Below are 22,246 nucleotides of genomic sequence, written 5' to 3'. Positions count from 1 at the left end.
ACTCTCATTCAGAGGGTTTTTTGTTTTTGTTTTTGTTTTGTTTGTCTGTTTACTGTTCTAATTTGTGGAGGAGATAACAGACTTGCATTCTTTCTAACCTATTAAAAATAAGAGACCATACTTTACATTCCTGCGTGAGGTACATTTCTGATGGAAAAACTTTAGATATATCCATCGCAAACATCTAATATTCAGTGCAAAAAAGCATACAATATTAAAGTAGAAAAGTTAAATGCACAAAAATCAGAAAACTTAACAATTTAACTTTGCTATTTGAACCTTCTAAATTTCCTGCCTGTCTTGTGCATTTAAATTGTCAAATTCAACATTGTATTAATAGTCTTGCCCCACCCGAATTACCATCAACTCCATTTTTAAGAGAGGAGAGACTGCACAATGTTGACAGTTATGGTTATTCTTTTCTGGAAAGAATTCATTCCAATGGGCATTTGAACTAAAGACTTGTATAAACTTGATGATGTTATAACTGAAAAGAGGTACTTCGAATGGAATGGTCATATTAACCTTAACTATTGTGTTGCAACTAGAGTTGCCACCTGGTCGGTATTCGACCAGCCTGGCTGTTTTTTTATGGATTTGCCAATTGCCAGAAAAATAATTTAATCTGACAGGTTTTTTTATGTGGGACTAAAGATTTGCATTATCATCACAATACACTAGAATATCTAATGTTAAAAGTTTCTGTGTCCAGCTAAAGATGCTGCAGTGTTCCCACTTCCACAGTTTAAGTAAGAAAATATCAATCTTCTGTGTGTTTTCTTGCTAGATACTATAAGTTGATGTTGAAGGGGCGAGTGTTACTGAGTTGCCTTGTGGCTGTGGGGGAGCGGGGCTGTTTTTTTGTATTTCAGAGGTGGTAACCATAGTTGTACTTCTTATTGCTTAGAACTTCCTTAACACTTGCGATTAATGTTTGCTCTGAGAACAGTCTTCCACCTTACAGTGGTGTTGAGGTGGTATTTTCCTATTTGAGTTAGAAAGATAAAGGTTAAGTGACTTGCTTAAAACATGCAGTGAATCAGTGGTAGAGCTGGAATTAGAACTCTGAAGCTCTCAGGCTTTTATTCAATATATCATTCTGTTTTGTGACTGGTAAGGGCGCAAACCTCACATATCAGAGGGGTAACCGTATTAGTCTGGATCTGTAAAAAGCAACAGTCTCCTGTGGCACCTTTAAGACTAACAGATGTATTGGAGCATAATCTGACGAAGTGGGCATTCACCCACGAAAGCTTATGCTCCAATACATCTGTTAGCCTTAAAGGTGTCACAGGACTCTCTTGTTGCTTTTTACAAACCTCACATAATTCACTAGGGGTCACCTGCTAGGTGAGAGGAAGAGGGGGAATGGCAGAATTCCCGTCTCCAAACTCAACAGGGAAAGGCAAGGAAAGCGTTTCCTGCTCTTTCTCCCTCCTGCTCCTGCAGTTGCCACCTCTGCTCCTTTTCCATTGTAATTTAGTTTAGGACTTTAATCTGGTCCATTTGCTCAGCTCTAGAGTAAGAAAGCTAGAAATCCTATGGGGGAGGGGGTGGACTAGAACCCTAAATATTCAGGCCTCCTTCCTGCCACCCTTCTCTTTTAAGTTTTTCACTCCTGAATTGTAAAGGAATTAGGCTCTTTGATCCTACTGGTGCCCCCAAGTCTTTGAGTTTAAATTGGCAATGGGATGGGACTGCAGCAAGGGGCTTGGGAGGGCAGAGGAACAGTATCCCATATATCCAAGTTCCTTACTGCACATAGCCAGGGCCAATGCAACAGTTCATTATTAATGTGCCACATAAGACGTGAGGCTGTATATTCTACAGGGTGCATTCTTGCTTGAAAACATGGGATTTGAGAGAGAGAGCAAGAGAGACTCTTTGTGGATGAGGAAGGGAAGACTATTCCAGGTGTAGAGGGCAGAATACATGAATCAGAGCAGGAAGATGAGACAAAAGGAGTTATATGGTGAAAAGCATAGGGAAGGAAAGAGGAAAATGGAAAGATGAGCAGAGACTGTAGTGAGAGCAAAATTGTGTAGGGCCTCCTAGGTGGAGATTGAGAAGCTGAATTTCAGCTTTTGTTGAATTCTAAAACAAGATTGTTCCTTATTTATGTTGAAGCTCTAGTGAGTTTTTGTGGAGGTAACTCTGAAAGTACCGATATTAAACTTCTTTCTGTTTTCACACAAGAGGGGAAGAGAAAATTATTCTTAAAAAATAGAAACTAATTGTTAAACCACAAATAGGCAGTAGTAATTGGGCAAGTTTGGTACCTGAAATTACCTTTAAATTAACACGTTGAAACTGAGATTTCAAGTTGACTGTGTCCTAATTTAGCATGTCCATAATCCACAATAAGGTTGGTGCTTTAGCAACATTTTGAAGATGTGTAGTTTAGAAATAGCTTTTCTGGTCTGAATATAGTGTAGGATGATGATGATTGATAATTAAAAAGTAGTGACTAGGGAGAGCATTTAATGGCTACTGGAGATGTTGAAAGCCTATGCTGAAGCTAAAGTTCTTATCTTAGCCTGTTAACTCCCAGGAAGAACTCGGTCTCAAGTCATAATTGCTAATATAATTTATGAAAGTAGAATGTATAAACAAAAATACTGTTACGATGACTTGTACATTCAGATGGACATAGGGTTTTATTTGCTGGTTTTTCTTAGCTGTTGAAGATCAGTAACGAATATCAAACCAGGATTCCAGCTCAACATTCGAATAGGTTTATAACTTTTCATTTTGGTATTCTGAAAGTTCACATACTTATTTGAATGTACAGCCTTTGAAATACCTGATTCAGATTGTGTAAACAGGATTACATTTATTTGAAAGGTGCAACATAAGTGCTATCTTTAATATGTTGCTATGGTCAGAAGAGCAGCTGAAAGAGGACAGAAACTATCTAATATGGTCATGAATACACAAGGGTCCAATCAATTTTATGTTAGTGGCGGTAAACTTATGCTACTTCTTACACCTGTAAGCATTGTACAGTCAACACCATTGTGGGCAGAGTGAGTTGGATTCCATTCAATTTTATGCTTCAAAAGGTTACTACATTCCTTTTGCAGGACTAAATTCTACCCTCAGTTACAAAACATCCATGGCTACTTCAGTTCTGTCCCTTGTGTGTATGCAGAAAGTAGGGTGTATTATTACATGATCATACAACACGCATGCAGTAATATGAAATACTGTGTAAAATGGTAAGAAAAGATTCAGTTTAAACGTATAGCTCAACATACCTGTAACTTTTTTTTGGAGGAGCAATACTATAATTCATTGTAAGGGTGAGCTGCAGAAGAAATGGGTAGAGTTCATTAATTTAGGAGAGATGTGTTTGATTGTTTTTTATTAAACAACCTATGCAGGCATTCTGCACAAATGGGTGGTGGGGAGAGAGGTTTGTTTTTAACATCCCTAGCAACCTCCAGTCTGAGGCTGGCTGCTTTGACATTCCAGAATGCACAATTCTCAGATGTCCTAGTTATCAAAAAACTCAAATGGAATAGCAAGCAGTTGCATAGGGACTTGGGTAAGTGAGGTTCATTATTGGGCACACCTGCCTGTTTTTAAAGATTACTTGGAGTATAAAAACCATTTTGAAAAGTGTGCCATAAAGGGAGATAACTGCCCCGAATAGCATGGATACAGTGTAATGGCGTTCTTTCCGAACAGTGACCTTAAAGGTTTGTTCAATTTGGGATGTCAGAACAAATCAGCGTGAATTTAGAGATGGTGGGTAGTAATAATAATAATAATTAAAAAGAACAAAAAGGCTTTACTTCAGGTTTTTAACATGGTAAGTACATTCAACTGCATACTTCAAAAGTAAATGGAATCTATTTCTGCTTCCATCTGATAGTTGTGCATGGAGCTAATATAGCCATGCAGTACACCAGCCACAGCCATTTAGAGGCACAAACAATATTTCTACAGCTGCTGTTTTTTACTATGCATACAGGAGACAAATTTGTCAAAGTATTCCTTTTGAACAATGTAGGTTTTTTTTTTTACTACCTGCTACAATAGATTTGATTTAAATTAAATGTTGTCTCCATTCTGGCCTGGTGCACTAGGCTGTAACTGACTTCTTGGTGAAGAAAGAAGTCATGTTCACATCCCACCATGCTATATTTATGCTATATTTATCAGTTTGCTGGGGGGAAATCTACAATGTTGTTCATTAACGACTACATACGTGTAAATTTGACATTCAGTTAAGTTTCTGTTGAACACGGTTTCTGTGTCCCCACTTTAGATTTTTGAAACTGGCCTTTGTCATAGAAAATCTGGCACACACAAAAACCTCATTTATTGCCTGAACTGTTTTACAACTAGTCAGAATAAAGCATTAGAAAATACACTGTTGGGAACTATTCTGCACTAGCAGGGGGATGGACAGTATGAGAAGAATGGTCTTGAGGATAAGACATTGGCCTGGAACGCAGTTCTGGATTCAGTTTTCTGCTCTGCCATCCATTTCCAATGTGACCTTGGACAAGTCACTTAATTTCTCTATGCCTCAGCCAGCATCTATAAAACAGGGTACTTCCCTGCATTACAAGTACATTGAGGATGAATTCAGTAATCTTTTTGTGAGTGCTCTGGTAGTTCATTACTGATTAAGAATAACAACACCTCACTCCTATGTAGTGCTTTTTAGCAGTAGATCTGAAAGTGCTTTACAAGAAGGCAGATATGTACCAGGATTGGTAGTTGTAATTGCAGTAATCCTTTAATCTATACAATTCCCTAACATTCATGTATAAACATTGCAACACTGCTGCTCTATCAGTGATGGTCTTAATGCCCTGCTCTTTTGTCTCACTCCATGCCTTTTTTTATGATTCAGTCTTCTCCTAGAATGCTCTTCCTATGTTTGGTCTGCCAATCTACTACCCACTTCTCATTAAAATTTCTTCTCAAAAGTCTCTTCTGTGACCCAACATAAAAGAAAATGATGTGATTGTGTTGCTGTTAACCTCTTCTCTCCTTGTCCTGTTCCTGTGCTCTTTCATCTTCCCTAATTGCCTTATAACTAAATTTAGATTTTAAACTGTTCTGGGTTGGTACCTTTTTTTATGTATTCTGACATATCTTGCACATCTACATTTCATGCTGTAGAACAGTAAAGCACAAATATATGTGGTACTTCTTGAGTGGTCGTGAGACCTTTCCAAAGTAGATTGTAGAGTACATAGGCATCAACTTCTGTTGTTGCCGGTGGATGCTCGCCCCGCCTCCGCCCCGCCCCCTCCTGCCCTGCTGTTTTGCAGTGGCAAGCGCTGGGAGCTAGGGGGAGAAGCGGGGACACGGTGTGCTCAGGGGAGGAGGTGAGGTGAGGTGGGGAGGGGAGCTTGGCTGCCTAATTTTTCCCCGTGGGTGCTCCGGGGCTGGAGCACCCACGGAGTTGGTGCCTATGGCAGAATAGACTTATCTGAAGTCAGAGATCAGTGTTAACTACTGTAAGGGCTTGTCTGCACAAATATTTAATTTATAGCAAGCCAGGGTAGATCAAACCGGGGTGTGACTCTACACCACACTAGCTGGCTGCAGATTAGCTGGCCGCGTGAACCCTGCTGATGTGCATTTACAGTTCATTAATACGCTTTGATTGAGTCCCATTTTGAAGAAGACTAGATCCAAGCTCATTAATTAACTGTTAATGCATGTCAGCAAGGTCCACATGGACAGTTAGTCTGCAGCAAACTAGCATGGGGTAGATTCACATCCCAGCTTGCCACAATGTTCATGTAGACAATCCCTGAGTCTTGCAAACCTAATTACCAAGCTCACTGATGTTGTACCTTCTGTTGCTTTTATGATTCAGCCCAGATGTAAACAATCTGGAGGTAATTGTTTTTGGTGAAATCAGCTTATTCTGGAACAGTATTGGCAAGAATACTTAATGCAGAAATGATTGGTGCATTCAGATAGTACCTAGATTATTCTCTTCAGCAGATTTAAAATAAGGTTGGCAATATCTTAAATATACTTTGGAAGAGGGGAACTGAAATTGTGACACATCTAAGGTAAGAGGAAGAGGGAAGAGAATGATGGTTGTTGGTAGTTGACCTACTTATTGATCAGCAGGTTTTATTTTTGGATGCTGTTCTTTTACTGTTTGTAGCGTAGTCAATAGCACTGTTTTCACAGAATGCAATCTGTAGAAAATTTGCTAATTGAAAATCCTTCAGAAATTGTGTGTGGCATATGGCTTGTTGTATGATTTAATAACTAATTGTTTAAGTCAGTGGGGCTATGCTGATTTACACCAGCTGAAAATGTGGCCCTTATTCTATTGATTGTAAATAAATGGTGGTGTTGGCTGGCTTTGGGTGCTTGAGTGAAATTTCAGAACTTCAGGGTTTTTTTAAGTCACACTGTTCCATTACTTTATCCATACTGTTTGAGCAGCAACATCCACTGTAGATGATCATGATGGTCCCTTCAGGCCTTAAAGTCTGAGTCTGTTAAGTTCTCCAAATATGTTCAGTAAATGGCTTTGTGAATTTTTTTCTTCTACCTTCCTGTCATGGTTCAGGGCAACTGCAATTGTATGCCCTCTACCCCTGCTTCTCCTTCCTCCCTGGTCCATTAAGGGCATCCACTGTAGGCTCCTGGCTCCTCAGCCATCTCCTCTTGTGCAGAGACTCACTTCTGTTTCCCTCCTGACCAGAGGATCTTTTCAGGGATTGGTTCTTGGCCATACGCTATTTAATACTTTTATCAATGACTGGAAGAAAACAACACAAAATCATCACTGATAACATTTGCTGATTACACAAAAATTGGGAGAGCGGTAAATAATGAGAAGAGAGGTCACTGTTTCAGAGCGATCTGGATTGCTTGGTAAGCTGGGCATAAGCAAATATGTGTTTTAATACAGCTAAATGTAAAAGTATACATCTGGGAACAAAGAATATAGGCCCTGCTTATGAAGTGGGGGACTACATCCTAGGAAATAGTGACTCATTAGCACTGGAATGCGTTACCTAGGGAGGTGGTGGAATCTCCTTCCTTGGAGGTTTTTAAGGCCCGGCTTGACAAAGCCCTGGCTGGGATGATTTAGTTGGGAATTGGTCCTGCTTTGAGCAGGGGGTTGGACTAGATGACCTCCTGAGGTCCCTTCCAACCCCGATATTCTATGATTCTATGACTCTGAAAAAGATTTGGTGGTGGAGGTGGATAAGTGGCTGAAAATGAGTTCCTAGTGTGACTCTGCGACCAAAAGAGCTAATGTGATCCTATGATATAAACAGTGGAATCTTGAGTAGGAGAAGAGATGTTATTTTACCTCTTTTCAGCACTGGTGCAACTGCTGGTTTAGTACTGTGTCCAATTCTGGTGCTCACAATTGAAGAAGGATGTTGAGAAATTGGAGGGAGTTCAGAGAAGAGTCACAATAATGAGTAAAGGATTAGAAAACATGCCTTATAATGATAGACTGAAAGAGCTCAATCTCTTTAATTTAACAAAGAGAAGGTTAAGGGATGACTTGATTTACAGTCTATATCTACATGGAAAACAAATATTTAATTATGGGCTCTTCAGTCTAGCAGAGAAAGATATAACAGAATCCAATTGCTGGAAGTTGAAGCTAGACAAATTCAGACTAAAAGCAGGCATACATTTTTAACGGTGAGAGTATTTAACTGCTGGAACAGTTTATCAAGTGTCATGGTGGCTTCTCCATCACTGGTAATTTTTAAATGAAGATTGGATGCTTTTCTAGAAGATGGCTACTATAAGGTGGGTGCATAACTGGCTGGATAACCGTACTCAGAGTTGTTATTAATGGTTCCCAATCCTGCTGGAAAGGCGTAACGAGTGGGGTACCGCAGGGGTCTGTTTTGGGACCGGCTCTGTTCAATATCTTCATCAACGACTTAGATATTGGCATAGAAAGTACGCTTATTAAGTTTGCGGATGATACCAAACTGGGAGGGATTGCAACTACTTTGGAGGACAGGGTCATAATTCAAAATGATCTGGACAAATTGGAGAAATGGTCTGAGTTAAACAGGATGAAGTTTAACAAAGACAAATGCAAAGTGCTCCACTCAGGAAGGAAAAATCAATTTCACACATACAGAATGGGAAAAGACTGTCTAGGAAGGAGTACGGCAGAAAGGGATCTAGGGGTTATAGTGGACCACAAGCTAAATATGAGTCAACAGTGTGATGCTGTTGCAAAAAAAGCAAACATGATTCTGGGATGTATTAACAGGTGTGTTGTGAGCAAGACACGAGAAGTCATTCTTCCGCTCTACTCTGCTCTGGTTAGGCCTCAGCTGGAGTATTGTGTCCAGTTCTGGGCGCCGCATTTTAAAAAAGATGTGGAGAAATTGGAAAGGGTCCAAAGAAGAGCAACAAGAATGATTAAAGGTCTTGAGAACATGACCTATGAAGGAAGGCTGAAAGAATTGGGTTTGTTTAGTTTGGAAAAGAGAAGACTGAGAGGGGACATGATAGCAGTTTTCAGGTATCTAAAAGGGTGTCATAAGGAGGAGGGAGAGAACTTGTTCACCTTAGCCTCTAAGGATAGAACCAGAAACAATGGGTTTAAACTGCAGCAAGGGAGGTCTAGGTTGGACATTAGGAAAAAGTTCCGAACTGTCAGGGTGGTTAAACACTGGAACAAATTGCCTAGGGAGGTTGTGGAATCTCCGTCTCTGGAGATATTTAAGAGTAGGTTAGATAAATGTCTATCAGGGATGGTCTAGACAGTATTTGGTCCTGCCATGCGGGCAGGGGACTGGACTCGATGACCTCTCAAGGTCCCTTCCAGTCGTATAATCTATGAATCTATAAGATACACTCTAGGAATTATTCTGGGGTAGTCCTATGGCCTGTACTATACAGGAGGACAGACTAGATGATCACAGTGTTTCCTTCTGGCCTTGGAATCTCTGAAGCAAGCACATTTATTCTTAAGGTGAAAGCATAAGAGAGAAAATATACTAAATACAAGAAAAGAAGCTACACACATGCTAAAAAGCTTACCCCCAACTCAAGCACAAGAGTCTGGTAGGTGTCAGTCCTTCCAACCCTTTTTCACAAGGATTGTGACTCCTTCTTGGACAGCAGGTCCTATCTGTTTGCTGGATTAGAAAGAAGGCCCTGGGTTAGTTTAAAATCAAGCTATTTTATCCAAAGGTCTTGTCTTTGTCTGTTGGTTAGTGGAGAATCCACTTTGACCTAATATATGTGAGCTGCCCCAAGAGGTGATACCTCTCTGAGGCGGGGCTATAACCTGACTGGTTTGCCTTAATCAGCACCCACTGTTTTTAGTTCCTGGAGGAGCTGTGGTAGCCCTCCCCCTGGAAGTAGAATACAATCCTACATAAACCTTTCATTTAAAACAATGGACCCCAAATATACTTGAACTTAATTCAATAAGGTCTCCCAAGGATCTGTAGGAAATTGCCGTTGTCACACTGCTTTTTCTTGCTTCTAGGTTACTCTTACTCGGATTATTGACTAGCAATTTTAGCCCCAATTTTTGAGTTTGTTTAATCTGAGGCAGAGATACTGAAATATTATGCTTTGCAAATAATCTTAAACTTCAGGACCAGACTCCAAAGAGAAACTGCTGAGCTCCAGTTCATTTGCAAATTTGACACCATCAGATCAGGATAAAACAAAGACTGTGAATGGCTATCCAACTACAGAAGCAGTTTCTCCTCCCTTGGTGTTCACACCTCAACTGCTAGCAGAGCACCTCACCCTCCCTGATTGAACTAACCTCGTTATCTCCATACTGATTTATACCTGCCTCTGGAGATTTCCATTACTTGCATCTGAAGAAGTGAGGTTCTTACCCACGAAAGCTTATGCTCCCAATACTTCTGTTAGTCTTAAAGGTGCCACAGGACCCCTGTTGCCTTAATCTTGTGGATGCAAGATAGCATCTTTAATGATCTTCCTCTTTACAACGTTGTCCTCTCTTCTGATTATAGGTTTTGTTTTATTTGTTTTTTAATGATTATCAAAAAACCTAGGTTTTTAGATGCTGGTAAAATTCCTTACGCTACTATTTCTAAATTTAAAAACTTTAAACTTGCAAGAGAGAAGCTAGCAGTAAAGTGCTCCCCCTTCTCCCAGCAGGTTTCTTAATGTGGTGGTGGTGGTGGATAAGCAGTTGAACATGAGCTCTGTGTGACTCTGCTTACACAGCTCTTATAGGAAATTCAGAACCTATTAAAATTTTTCAAAAAAAAGTATCTCAGAAATGTGGTTAGGAAATACTTCTTTTTCTTTCTGAACATGTTGGTTCAAATACATGTTGGTTACTCACGATCTAAAGGATGTTATTCAGTCAAACTTCTGTCATAAAGCTTCGTAAAGTTCCACTTAGAAAACTGTAAAAATGACTGAGACTTTCTGTATTGTGTGTCAGAGATCTTCATGTGAAATACATTGAATTGCCAATCCTGCACTCTCTACCAGGATTCAGAGGGTCAAACTGGGTTCTTTGTATTTTTGTACATCACCACAAAAAAAGGGCACTGCTTTCAGTGGAGTATCATAAGTGTAACAGATTGGAATGAAGTAAATTTTCTTTGTGTCTAAGAAATAAACTCTCCCCTCACTTTCAATTAGGAAAAGACTTAATCTAAAGTGCAGCAAGCCTGTCTTAAACCAAAATAAATGTTCTCAGCCTTTCAGCGTTTAAATAAGTCTAAAAATCACACCTTAAATTAAACCAGTGCAATTTCCGCATGTAGTCAAGGGTGAAGTGTTCCTTCAGAGTGGAATCATTCTTATTTCAGTATAGTGGGTTAAACTAATCCCCATAAAACTGTAATGATGCACTACTTGTCCTTCTGACTATTTAAAGCAATCCCATCCCCTTTTGGGCTGCTTGACTTGGGCTTATCATTGACCCAAATTTAGTCAAAAGTTTCTTAAAATTTCATTTGGTGTTTTGTGTTGCCAGAGTTTGACAAGGATGTTTTTTCAGGTATAAGAACCTTCTTTTGGGTACTTATTTAGAGCATTAATAACTGATTTCTTAATCTTGCATTCAGAATTGGCATATACCTGGTAGTTGGCTTCTTTGGCTATTTTGAATGTGCACATTGTACATACTGTGGCTGCCTATTTTAAACATGTGGTCATATATCTAGAAAGCCAGAAAATGAAATTAAATTTCATTGATTTCAAGTGATTACAAATTAAAAATGCACATGTAACAAGGAACTCAAGATGCAGAAAAATCACAGTGATATAATGTGGCACTATAGCTGTGAGCTTACACATTCAGAAAATTCATCTGTTCTTAAAAGCTTTTGTAAACGTGTGTAACATGGCAGTTAAGCTTGCTTTGGGAACTAAACGTCGGATTTTCTGATCATGATGTTATATTAAATTAGAAAATATTGCTTGTTTGTGACTGCGTAGAATGTTTTACTGTTCAAATTCTGATTATAATGGTTTATAACCTACTTGTTTTTTTGATCAATGTGTATGGAGCCAAGTGGGTTAGAAACTGGAAGCGGTTTAAATCCTCAAATCTCTTCCTTGACCAGCATAGAAGTGGGTGGATGGGTGTGTGTATGAGACTAAAAAGGCCAATACGATATTGCTATTCATCAAGAGATATAATGTCGAATCAAGGGTATTTGCAGTTTCATTATAAAGTTCTATTTAGATCATATATGGAGTATAGCATCCAGGTGTAGCCACCTAATTTGGATAAACCGAAGTACAGAGTGACAAGTGGGAACATTTGGAGTAGAATTTCATTTTAAAATGTTTGAACCTACTGGTTGCTATTCTACAGACCAGAACTTGGGTACCTAAATTTGTGGAATATATTTAGGAATTTATAGACGTATGAATTTATAGACAATGGAATGGACTTCCACTTGAGCTGAGGGAGTTAAGTATTAATCAATTGTGTGGTTTTGGAAGTTGCCCACTTTTTAGGAGGCAGGAGGGAATTTTTGCTGATCAGCGTTTCTTGGATGCATTTTTGGTTTGTTTGTTCGTTCACTGAAGTATAGGTGTTTTAATTTCATAAAATGTTTTGACATGGTAGATTTTTCTCCACAATATTGTAGATAGGAAGGGTTCATGGTCTACTTGTAACTGTAAGAAACTATTTTTCTATGGACTGTCATTCTTTGAGATGCAATTTAATTTGATTCTACAAGCTTTTCACCATTTTTTAAACACTTTGAATGATGTTGCTTGATGAATTTACAGTAGTAGTATTGTATTTGAAAACTATTTTTCCCCCTCAGTGCATCCTCTCTTCACTTTCTCACTAACTGACCACACGCATGTTTGCCTGATCTTACTTCAGGCTGTTCAAGAGCATATTTCATTCTACAGTCATTCCTCTACTTAAAATGTTCAGGTGTCTGTCTAGAACTTTCCCTTTGTGTTTTTAAATGCATTTAAAATTACAAGTTATAATTAACTTTCATTTTATTTTCCTGTCTTGGTTTAGATTTTGATTTTTTTCCTTACCCAGACTTTGCAACTCCTTTAGCATCGTAGATGAACACCTTTATACCCTTATGAGTCCAGGTATTTTAATTCTCCTGTCTGCACTTTTGGCTGTAACTAAAATAGGACAGTTCTCTATTGACTGGGTTTCAAATTTAATATTCACACACAATTGACTCCTACCTAGAACAATCAGATTATTTTTTTGGTAAGAATTTATCTTCATCATAGGGCTGGAATGTAGGAATGATTTTAAATTTTTGAGCATCATCTACCTTATTGCAATTTCCAGATTTAACTTCCTTTCTAGAAGTTTCAAATATTATATTCCATAGTGTTTGGCTGAAGTGTCTAATTGGAGGCGCATTTCTTTTTTAATTTATTTTTAATACCAAAAGTATTTGAAACAATGTTTTCAAATTTTCTTCAGAGTCAATCTTTGTTGTCAGTCTTTCCTCTAATGTGTGTGAAATGAAGAACTTAATTTCTTTGACTTTTTTTTTTCACTTTTGTGGAAAAGTGGACAACTTAGTAACTTAACTAATCTAAATTTTAAAACTCGTAATTTTTTATTTCAACTACCTAAAGTAGTGTCTATACCTCTTTTAATTGCTGTGAGGGTGTGGGTTTTTGTTTTTGTTTTTTGTCAACCATTATCTTGTCAACAGCCTGCTGCTAACTTATTCTTTCTGATTTTCACTCTTTTTACCTCCTTTATTCAGGCAATTGTAGCAGTTCCCTTTGAATCTGAGAATGTATACTTAAATTTGCCAACTAACACTTAATGATCTTCAGGTTATACACCTCCACATTTTAATTTTTATTTCCTACTCTCAACTTCACATGTTTTCTGTCCACTTAAGTTTATTTTAGATGGATATCCTGTAGTGTACTTTATGCCCATCTAGAAACAGTTTATATTTCTTCTCCTATGAAAAACATACTTTTTTAAAATGCAAGTTCAAAACCAGTAATTTTAATTGTTTTACAGACGAAGTGTTCACATGCCTTACTTATTTTAAGGTGTTCAACTGTTACCTGTCTAATCATATTGTCTGTGGTGTAGCAACTAGCAGTTTGTTAAAGGTGCTATGTCAATGGAGTAAATAACTTAGGCTATGTCTACACTGGAGACCTTACAGCTGCTGCTGTAAGATCTCTTGTGTAGCTGCTCTGTACCGACCGGAGAGAGCTTTCTTGTTGACATAATTAAACCACCCCCAACGAGAGGTGGTAGCTATGTTGGTGGGAAAAGCTCTCCCACTGCCATAGCGCTGTGCACACTACCACTTATGTCAGCAAAACTTATGCTGCTCAGCAGTGTTCTTTCACATCTCTGAGCGATGTAAGTTTTGCCAACATAAGTGGTAGTGTAGAAATGGCCTAAAACAGAAGGAAGCTGTACTTCCCAAAAAAAGGAACATACAAACCTGTTTGAAACAGAGACAGAAATGACCTTTCTTTAGTAGAAGTGGTTTTTACAACTTAAATTTGAAACTGTTTCTCAGTTCTGAGGTACTTTCAGCAGTCTAGTTCCCTAAAATACTTCAGAGTAGTGCCAATCTGTGCAGTGGTGTGTCAAAGTCTCAGTTCTCGAAAGGTCCATAATACTAAAATAGAAGAGATTTTGACAAATCTTTTGCAAAGGTGTTATATAAATGAATAACTCAGATGTTCATAAGGCTAGCGCAATAATGCTACTTAAGATGTAAGGTAGAAGGTAACTTTAAAATCTGTTTATGCAATGTAGTTTTCTATATATATCTATTCAGACAAGCTGTATGCAGATCTTTAAAATATCCCATACCCTCTGATATACTTGTCTAGAAAGTTTTTTGAGCTTAATAGGCATTGTCTATATCTTCACACTTGAAATAAACATTAACTTACTGTATTTGATTTTTAAACAGACCCCGAATCCTACTGCAAGTGAGTTTATTCCGAAAGGAGGATCAACTTCCAGGCTGAATAATGTTTCTCAGTCAAGTATGTCTGCCTTCTCTCAAGCCTTGTTCTCTCACCCTTCCATGGGAAGTCCTGCTACTGCTGGACTAGCTCCAGGTAAGTTGGGAGTAATGATTTGCAGTATAGCTATTTATTATTAATCTGCACTTCAAATTTAACCCATTTAAAACCAGGAGTAAAGTTATCAATGTATATAAGCCTAGTATATTCCTGGTTTATCTCTTAATTTAAAATCCGTAGTGCCAATAATAGTACAATATCTTGAAATAACTTTCCAATTAATTTACTACTACTACTACTACAGTACACCCTTGCTATAATGCCCTTCATAATAACAAACCTTCAGATACAATGAACCCAGTCCCTGGATCCCACCTTGAGCCCCACCACTGCGACAGGCTGGAGGAGCTATTCCCTCCACTTCCCCCCCACAGTGGGTCTTTTGTTATAGCAAGGGTGTACTGTATACAATAAATGCTTTTTATTTATTTCTAGGATAGGTATTGTGGATGTAATAATACATTGACTTTTAGGCCTTGTCTACACTAAAGGGAAAAGTCGATCTAAGCTATGCAATTTGAGTTACGTGAATAGTGCAACTCAAATTGACGTAGGTTAGATCTACTTACCGAGGGGTCCACACTATGCGATGTCGACAGGAGAGCCTTAGTCTTCTCGATCAGGTGGAGTGCAGGAGTCGACGGGAGAGAGATTGGCGGACGATTTAGCGGGTCTTCACTACCCGCTAAATAGACCGCCGATGCATCCATCACCGCAGCATTGATCCTTTGGTAAGAGTAGACAAGCCAAAAACTAAAGATTTAAGAAAATTCTTATTTTATAACACCAAAGAAAGTAAGACTTAAAATCACTTGCCTTTTTAAAAATTAACTCTGCTGCTATTATTTGTCCTATTGTGTAATCTCAGTTTGCAACTCATATTTTGGGTTCTGTTTCCAATTATTTTCAATATTAAAAACTCCTATAAAAATGTGTTCCATGCAAATCCTGGAATTCAAAGGTGTTCTGGAAAGAAAAACAGTCAGAAAACTTCAAGCAATTTGCACATTAGTTTTCCAAAGTTTGATAAAGCAAAGATATTTTACTAGTTTCTAATTCTTGATAAAAAGCACATATGGGAATACTTGAACAATTTGAGTATATACAAATCAGCAAGTCTGGATAACATACATTCCAGGTCTGTAAGGGAATTTGCTAACGTACATACTTGAACCCCTGACCATTGCTTTTGACAAGTCATAGGGTACGTCTTCACTTACCGGAGGGTCCGGCGGCAGGCAATCGATGTTCTGGGATCGATTTATCGCGTCTGGTTTAGACGCGATAAATCGATCCCGGATCGATCCCGGAAGTGCTCGCCGTCGACGCCGGTACTCCAGCTCACCGAGAGGAGTACGCGGCATCGACGGGGGAGCCTTCCTGCCGCGTCTGGACCGCGGTAAGTTCGGACTAAGGTACTTCGAATTCAGCTACGTTATTAACGTAGCTGAATTTGCGTACCTTAGTCCGAAGTGGGGGCTTAGTGGGGACCAGGCCATAGAGAACTAGGGAGGTTCTAGAGGAATCAGAAAGAGCAACTGTTGTACGTAATGCTCAGTCTTGACAGTTGCTATCTGGCAAGACTAACTTCAATCTGTAGTAAAATAATGGAAGAACTGTCTAACTATTTAGATAATGGAAAAATAAGCACTAAATAGCATAACTTTGCAAAGAACAAATCATGCTGAGAAAATTTTTGATATTTTTGTTGATCAAATTAACATAAGTGATGACATAATGCAATAATTATATGTGAACTTTAGCGATCTGACTGGAAAACTGTCTCTTTTTGGTATGCATATGAACATTGTCATCTAGATTGAAAACTACTGGAAAGACTAAGCTAAATATAATAAATGATCTGCTTTGGGAACTGTCCAGTGGGGTGCCATAGGATCCTTCATGGTCCTTCTTTAACATTCAAATTTTAGTAATATTTGAAGGGGGAAGCAATAGCATTGAGGGCAGAGAAATTAGAAATATGGGTAGAACATGAAATCAGATTATGCCTAAATCTGGGAAAGATTCCGTAATAGATACTTAGCAGATACCAGTACTGAAAAAGATCTGGCCAAGGTTTTAAAATATGAATATAACATTAGAGTTTTAGCCTTCTTATTGAGATTTCTAAGTGGCATGATGCGTCAATAGTGCTTATCTGTCAACAACTCCTATTGTCCATTCTCTGCTCCTCACCTCTGAAAATTTGGTCACTTTTGTAAGAGCCTGAAGAAGAGTATAGAAGCTTGACTTTAGGTTCCTGTTTTTGAAAATCTTGGTCTTAGGTCATACTGGACAGCAAGTTACAGAAAATGAACTCTGTTGTGAAATTGATAGGACAGCAAGTTACAGACAATGAACTCGGTTGTTAAATTGATAAAATAAGCAGTGATTTCTGAGTAGCACACTTAGAAACAAGTTACAAACTAAGCTGCTAATTGTCTCTTTATGCCCTGTTGGAGCTTCATTTAAAATGTTGCAAACTGTTCCTTGGCACTTCAGTATAAGAAATATGCTGATTAATTGGAGGGAACTCAGAAAAAAAGCAACAAAAGTTAAATATGTATAGGCTGGCTTTTTTCATCAGGGAACTTTTTTTTTTTTTAAATGTATAGCTTAGCTGAAAAGCAACTAAGTGGTATGTGTGTTGTCTGGGGGAATAGAATGTAACTTTCAAAAGGCATGTGAAGGATTTAAATGTTGAAGAGTAATAAGAATTCATTAGGATAATTCCGAAAGGTGGTATTAGGAGTATTGAGGGACATTGAGCAAGTGTGTTCCAGGTGGGATGAGGAAATGTACTAGCAGTGATTTCTGTTAAAATTTGAAATAGTATCCCAAGAAAAATAGAGTGGTCTCCATTGTAGGGAACAGTCCTGCATTTGCTCATCCCTTGAAGATGGAAAAAGAAGACCAAATAGATCTTTCTCCTCTTTAATTTTTGATTCTGAGATTTCCCTTGCATTAAGAAGTGTAAATGAAAAATATTTGAGATATGGCATTTGACAGAACTTGTTCTCAAAATGGTATAAATGTCCTTTGAAATCTGCATTTGTTTACCCAGTCTTTATCAACACTGGATGAAGAAAACCTCTGCAACTGAGTTTTAAGCAAAAGCATTGAGAATGTAGTGACAGCCAAAATCAAACAGGTCACATTTGTCAGCTCCTGGCTGCTTCACAACTTCTGTACTGGGGTGCACCATGGAGACAAGACTAATAGAGCTTCAAGGTTAGCTACTCACGACAATGGATGCAGGTTGCATCTTAGCACCTACACTACTTGATCTCTACAGCTTTCAACATAGGTGCTGAAATGTAGTGCCACAAAATGCTGTTGACCTGCTTACATGCTATAGCTGGAGAAAACTGCTGAACTACAATGGTTCCAGTTACTCCTCTGCAATGGGACCTAGAAAATGATGATGAGCAGCTGCTGTTCTTCATAAACTCTCCCCTATAGAGTTTTTCACAAGAAAATATCCTGGTCCCGCCTCCTTTTCAGTGTCTACAGGAGACCACTTAGAGTTGGTAATATGCCACAGACCCCGCTGCCTCCAGTATGTCCATGACACTCAGCTGTACAGCTCATTTCTAGAGGCAACCAATGCCATCACAAAGATGTCCGAGATGAGTAGCTGGATGAAGAACAGCTGGTTCAAAGTCATTCTGGACAAGACCAAAGTGATGCTGGTCATAAAGAGGAAGTGCTTTGAAGAATTAGCCAGAGTGTTATCCTCTTCATTGAAGGCTTTTCTCAATTCATCAAAGTGGTGCAACGGCTCATAGCCCTGTTTTGACTCTTCACTAAGCCTAGATGAACCACATATCAGTGGTGAAAATCTCCTTGTTTCACCTCTAGCTTGCTTAAAATACTGTTGTTCAGACAAGAATCTGACCAGTGATTGATGCATTTGCCACCTCCAGTCTAAATTCCTGCAACTTCCTCTTTCTGGAGCTGAAGGTGAAAACAATGTAGAGGCTTTCAGCTCATGCAGAATATAGCCGCCTGCCTTTCAATGAGCCTCTGCAAATACCTCACCCCAAGCTCCAATTCCTTCACTGTTTTCCAATCTGGTTTTGTTGACAGTTCAAGACCCGTGATCTTCAAAGCCATCAAATGGGTAAGGACCAGGACCTTGAACTGACAACAGAACCATGTTGCATGCTAGCAGGGGGAACACAGAGGCGATGTACTCACAGTGGCCTGTTCTGTTGAAACTGCGTCTCCATCCTTGACCCACCAAGACAACTGAGCACCTCTGAGAGAATGAAATGTACAGAGCACAAGATTAAGGGTATGTTTATACTGCACTCAGGAGAGGTGATTGCAGCTTTCATAGGTGTACCTGTTAGGCTTTGATCGAGTAACAATAGCAATGTAGCCGCAGGGACATTGGTACAGGCTTGCCCCCGAGTACAACTGTGCCTAGGACCCTGGGTACATAACTCATGCAGCTAGCCCATGCTGCCATCCATGGTGCAGCAGCTATACTGCTGTTTGATCTATCTAGATAAAAGCTAGCTTGGATATGTCTACACAAGTCTCAGTGTGGGACAACAAGAGAAAGTGTTCTCAGTTGAAGGCGTTTGACAGTAGGCTGAGCTCTGAAAGGAGGTCAGATTAATCTCTTTTGACCACTTGTAAGGTATGATGCAACACCCTACAGTTTGAGAGCTTTCCAACCATACCAGAAGGGTACAGGTGAGAGAAAAGAAAAGAGCCTAAAATTGTATATAATCCCAAGCAAAACCATCTCATAGCAGGAAAGGAAGAAGAGCAGAAGACTGTAAAGTTCTCTAGGAACCTAGTGCATGCAGATATAATTACCTTGCACTCATTTAGCTACTGTGGTAATGGGCACTGTGGAAAAACTCCCTAAGATTAAAAAGTATCAGGGGGTAGCTGCTAGTCTGTATCCACAAAAACAACGAGGAGTCCGGTGGCACCTTAAAGACTAACAGATTTATTTATTTTGTGGGTAAAAAACCCACTTCTTATCTTTACCCACAAAAGCTTATGCCCAAATAAATCTGTTTGTCTTTAAGGTGCCACCGGACTCCTTAAGATTAAAAACAAATCTCTTCTGTATTTAAAGCTGCTGCAGCAAAAACCTTTTGCAAATTATTTTTTTTAAACTTTTATAACATTCAGTAATTTAATGTCCTTAACTAACCCAGTGATTTAGAATACCGGTGAAGCTTTTAACAATTTATATTTATACAGTGTTTTTGTTTGATCTCTGGAAAAAGAATGTGAATGCCTCAATTGCTGGAGACATCACTAATGTTTTTCTTTAGCTTTAGGCTGTGGTTATGGTGAGTGCCAGTGTAAATTTGTGGACGAGAGGAAGAAAATTGGTGGAAAATCTTTGTGTGGGGCTTTAAAACAATTGCACCACTTTTAAAAAGTTCACATGTGCTGTAGACAAGCTAAACTGCATCTGCATTATTATGAAGTACTAATTAAAAGCTGGATCTTATACCCATTGACTAGCAAACTTCCATTGACTTCAGAGAGTTTTAGGACCAGGTCTGAAATGAAGAATACATTAAAACCAACATGTTGGTGTGTTTTTTTTTTTTTTTGGTCCCAGTTTATCCATATGAATCCTCAAAGTTAAAAGACACTTTAATTAAAACAAAGTATTTAAATGCGAACAATAGAGCTTTAAAGCACTCATCCCATGAATTGTCTGTGAGCCTGGAGCCAAGTGAATTGTAATACAAAAGGAAAATAAAATCAATATTTCATTGCCTGCTCTTTTTTTACTGTTGTGGTATAAAATTAGTCTTTTTATTAAAAAGCAGAAGTAGTTGTGTGTCAAGAATATGAATGAAGAAAATATCTCTTAATTTGAACTATTATAACTTGGGTAGCAATTCTTTGAAACTTGGACAACTACTAATACTAGATTTGATTAAGCAAACCAGTAAAGGCACGCTTTTCATGACCCTAGCATGCAAAGTTGAACATTGTGCTCTACTGTCCTTTAATACTAAGCAGTTGTGGGTGTAAGAGTTAATACTTGCAGAATTCCAGCTTTTTAATCAAGTACTTTGTATAGAAGTCAATGTTAAATTTTTGGCTACAAATTTAAATATTGTAATAGCCATTTTTAGATTACTGTCAACAATTCAGCAATTTATGAATATGCTTTAAGTATGCTGACTTTTCTTTGTTTGCTCCTGTCACTTCCCTTTTCTTCACTTACCATGAAACTTGGAAAATGTAAAACAATGTCAGAAGTGAAAGTTTAACAGTAACAGGCACTTTTTGATTTCACATGTGAATATTAACTCCCACCTCCTCAAGTGATGTATAGCTCCTACTTCCCCCCCCCCGCCCCCAGTTCACAAATCCTTTGTGGGTACTGCACTTATAAATACTAAGAAAGAGATTTAGAAGCTGAAAATAAGAGGGAGGGCTAGTAGCATGTGACAAGTCAGCTCCTTGCAGACTTCCAGTGGACCAGTTTGCAAATAGTTACATTAGTCAATACATTCTGAAATCTCTCACACCAAGAAGTATAGGTTAGCAAAGCATACACGGATCATATTTCAAATGTGACTGATAATGAAGCAAGATAAGCTGTAAGTGAGAGAGAGCTTACCTTAACGATACATTTGAGTATAGTGTGCGAGAAGATAAGAGAGGCTGATGATGGGCAGCGATGAAAATGGGAAGCTCTCTCCCCAGCTTTCTCCATTATCAGATAAGATCGGTTTCTCCCACTGAGGATGAAAAAACAGCTTGACAGCAGCTTCTTCAAAGCTCGTATCTTGGTGCTCCTACTACCAGTTAATCACTCACAAGGCTCAGACCTTTAAACTCTCCCATAGAGGAGATGGAAATGGCTTTACTATTTTCTTACTATGGTCGGGGGCAGGTTTGTGTAAAGATTAAGAGTAGAATATTGCATTTATGAAACCTTTAGAAATAAATTGTGCAACCCCCTAATCAGATGGATGAGCGCTTACCCTGTAAATAGGTGTAATGAAGCCAATGGCTCTACTTACAGGATCAGGGGCTCCACAATCTGTCTTATTGCTTATTCAGTGCCTTTATTGTTGCATTCAGTATCAGTCAATGGGAAGATATGCTAACCTGGTTTCTGTACTACATTGTTTTTTCCTCTATCCTCTTTTCTTTCTTCCACATTTCCTTTCTTGCAGCACTTCCCTGTGTCTGCTTTTCCCAGTGAGCTTTATTTCTACCCTCTTTTCCATTTCACTAGTTGTTGACATTAGTTTCTTTTCTCTTCTTTTTTTCTTTTTTTAATTAACGCCTCAGTTAAGTTAGTGGTTCACACCCCTGAGTCTTAGGTTCAGACAGTCTGCAAACTCACATTGACAGCACTACATTAGTTGCATTGTTTACGTTGGGACGATTTTCTTTGCTACCAAGAAGGCTGGAAACATTTTTTTTAAATGAAAGTTTAGATATGATGTAAAATCTGAATTCGCAATGCAAGCCTTATAAATCCATCAGATGTGCTGGATATTTGACACTCCTAGCCTACTGGAATCCCCCACAGGACCAAAAGCAAAGTTGCAAGTCTCGTGCAACAAACAGATTTGCTGTTCCAGCAGGATAAAAAGAAACTCTGATTTAAAAAAAAACCCTTCATATCTCCAACCGTTTCACTCAACATGTGCATTGGCAAAACAGACTACCACTACATTAAGGGGGCTTGATATGAGAGAGTTTCTGTGAGTCTAGTTTTCAGGCTGGATACTCTGACCAC

The 22,246-nt window shown here is 38.6% G+C and overlaps 1 protein-coding gene and 1 long non-coding RNA gene across 8 annotated transcripts in view; one reads left to right on the top strand and one right to left on the bottom strand.

Moving 5' to 3' along the window:
* PAN3 (poly(A) specific ribonuclease subunit PAN3) overlaps positions 1-22,246 on the top strand; it is a 116,756-nt gene that overhangs the window by 55,309 nt on the left and 39,201 nt on the right. For all 7 annotated transcript variants that reach the window (XM_065581383.1, XM_042842846.2, XM_008167435.4 and 4 more), the window contains one exon: positions 14,385-14,535. In XM_065581383.1, the coding sequence (XP_065437455.1) occupies positions 14,385-14,535 (151 nt within the window). The remainder of the gene's footprint in view (positions 1-14,384; positions 14,536-22,246) is intronic.
* Positions 6,621-15,206, bottom strand: LOC122172423 (uncharacterized). The gene is made up of 3 exons (XR_006172760.2): positions 15,069-15,206; positions 9,022-9,119; positions 6,621-6,751 (listed from the first exon to the last, which is right to left on the bottom strand). It is a non-coding gene; the product is annotated as an uncharacterized LOC122172423 (long non-coding RNA).

Source organism: Chrysemys picta, chromosome 1, assembly GCF_011386835.1.
Source record: "Chrysemys picta bellii isolate R12L10 chromosome 1, ASM1138683v2, whole genome shotgun sequence".
NCBI lineage: Eukaryota > Metazoa > Chordata > Testudines > Emydidae > Chrysemys > Chrysemys picta.
The sequence above is the reverse complement of the archived record's forward strand: the minus strand, read 5'-3'. Positions and strand labels throughout refer to the sequence as shown.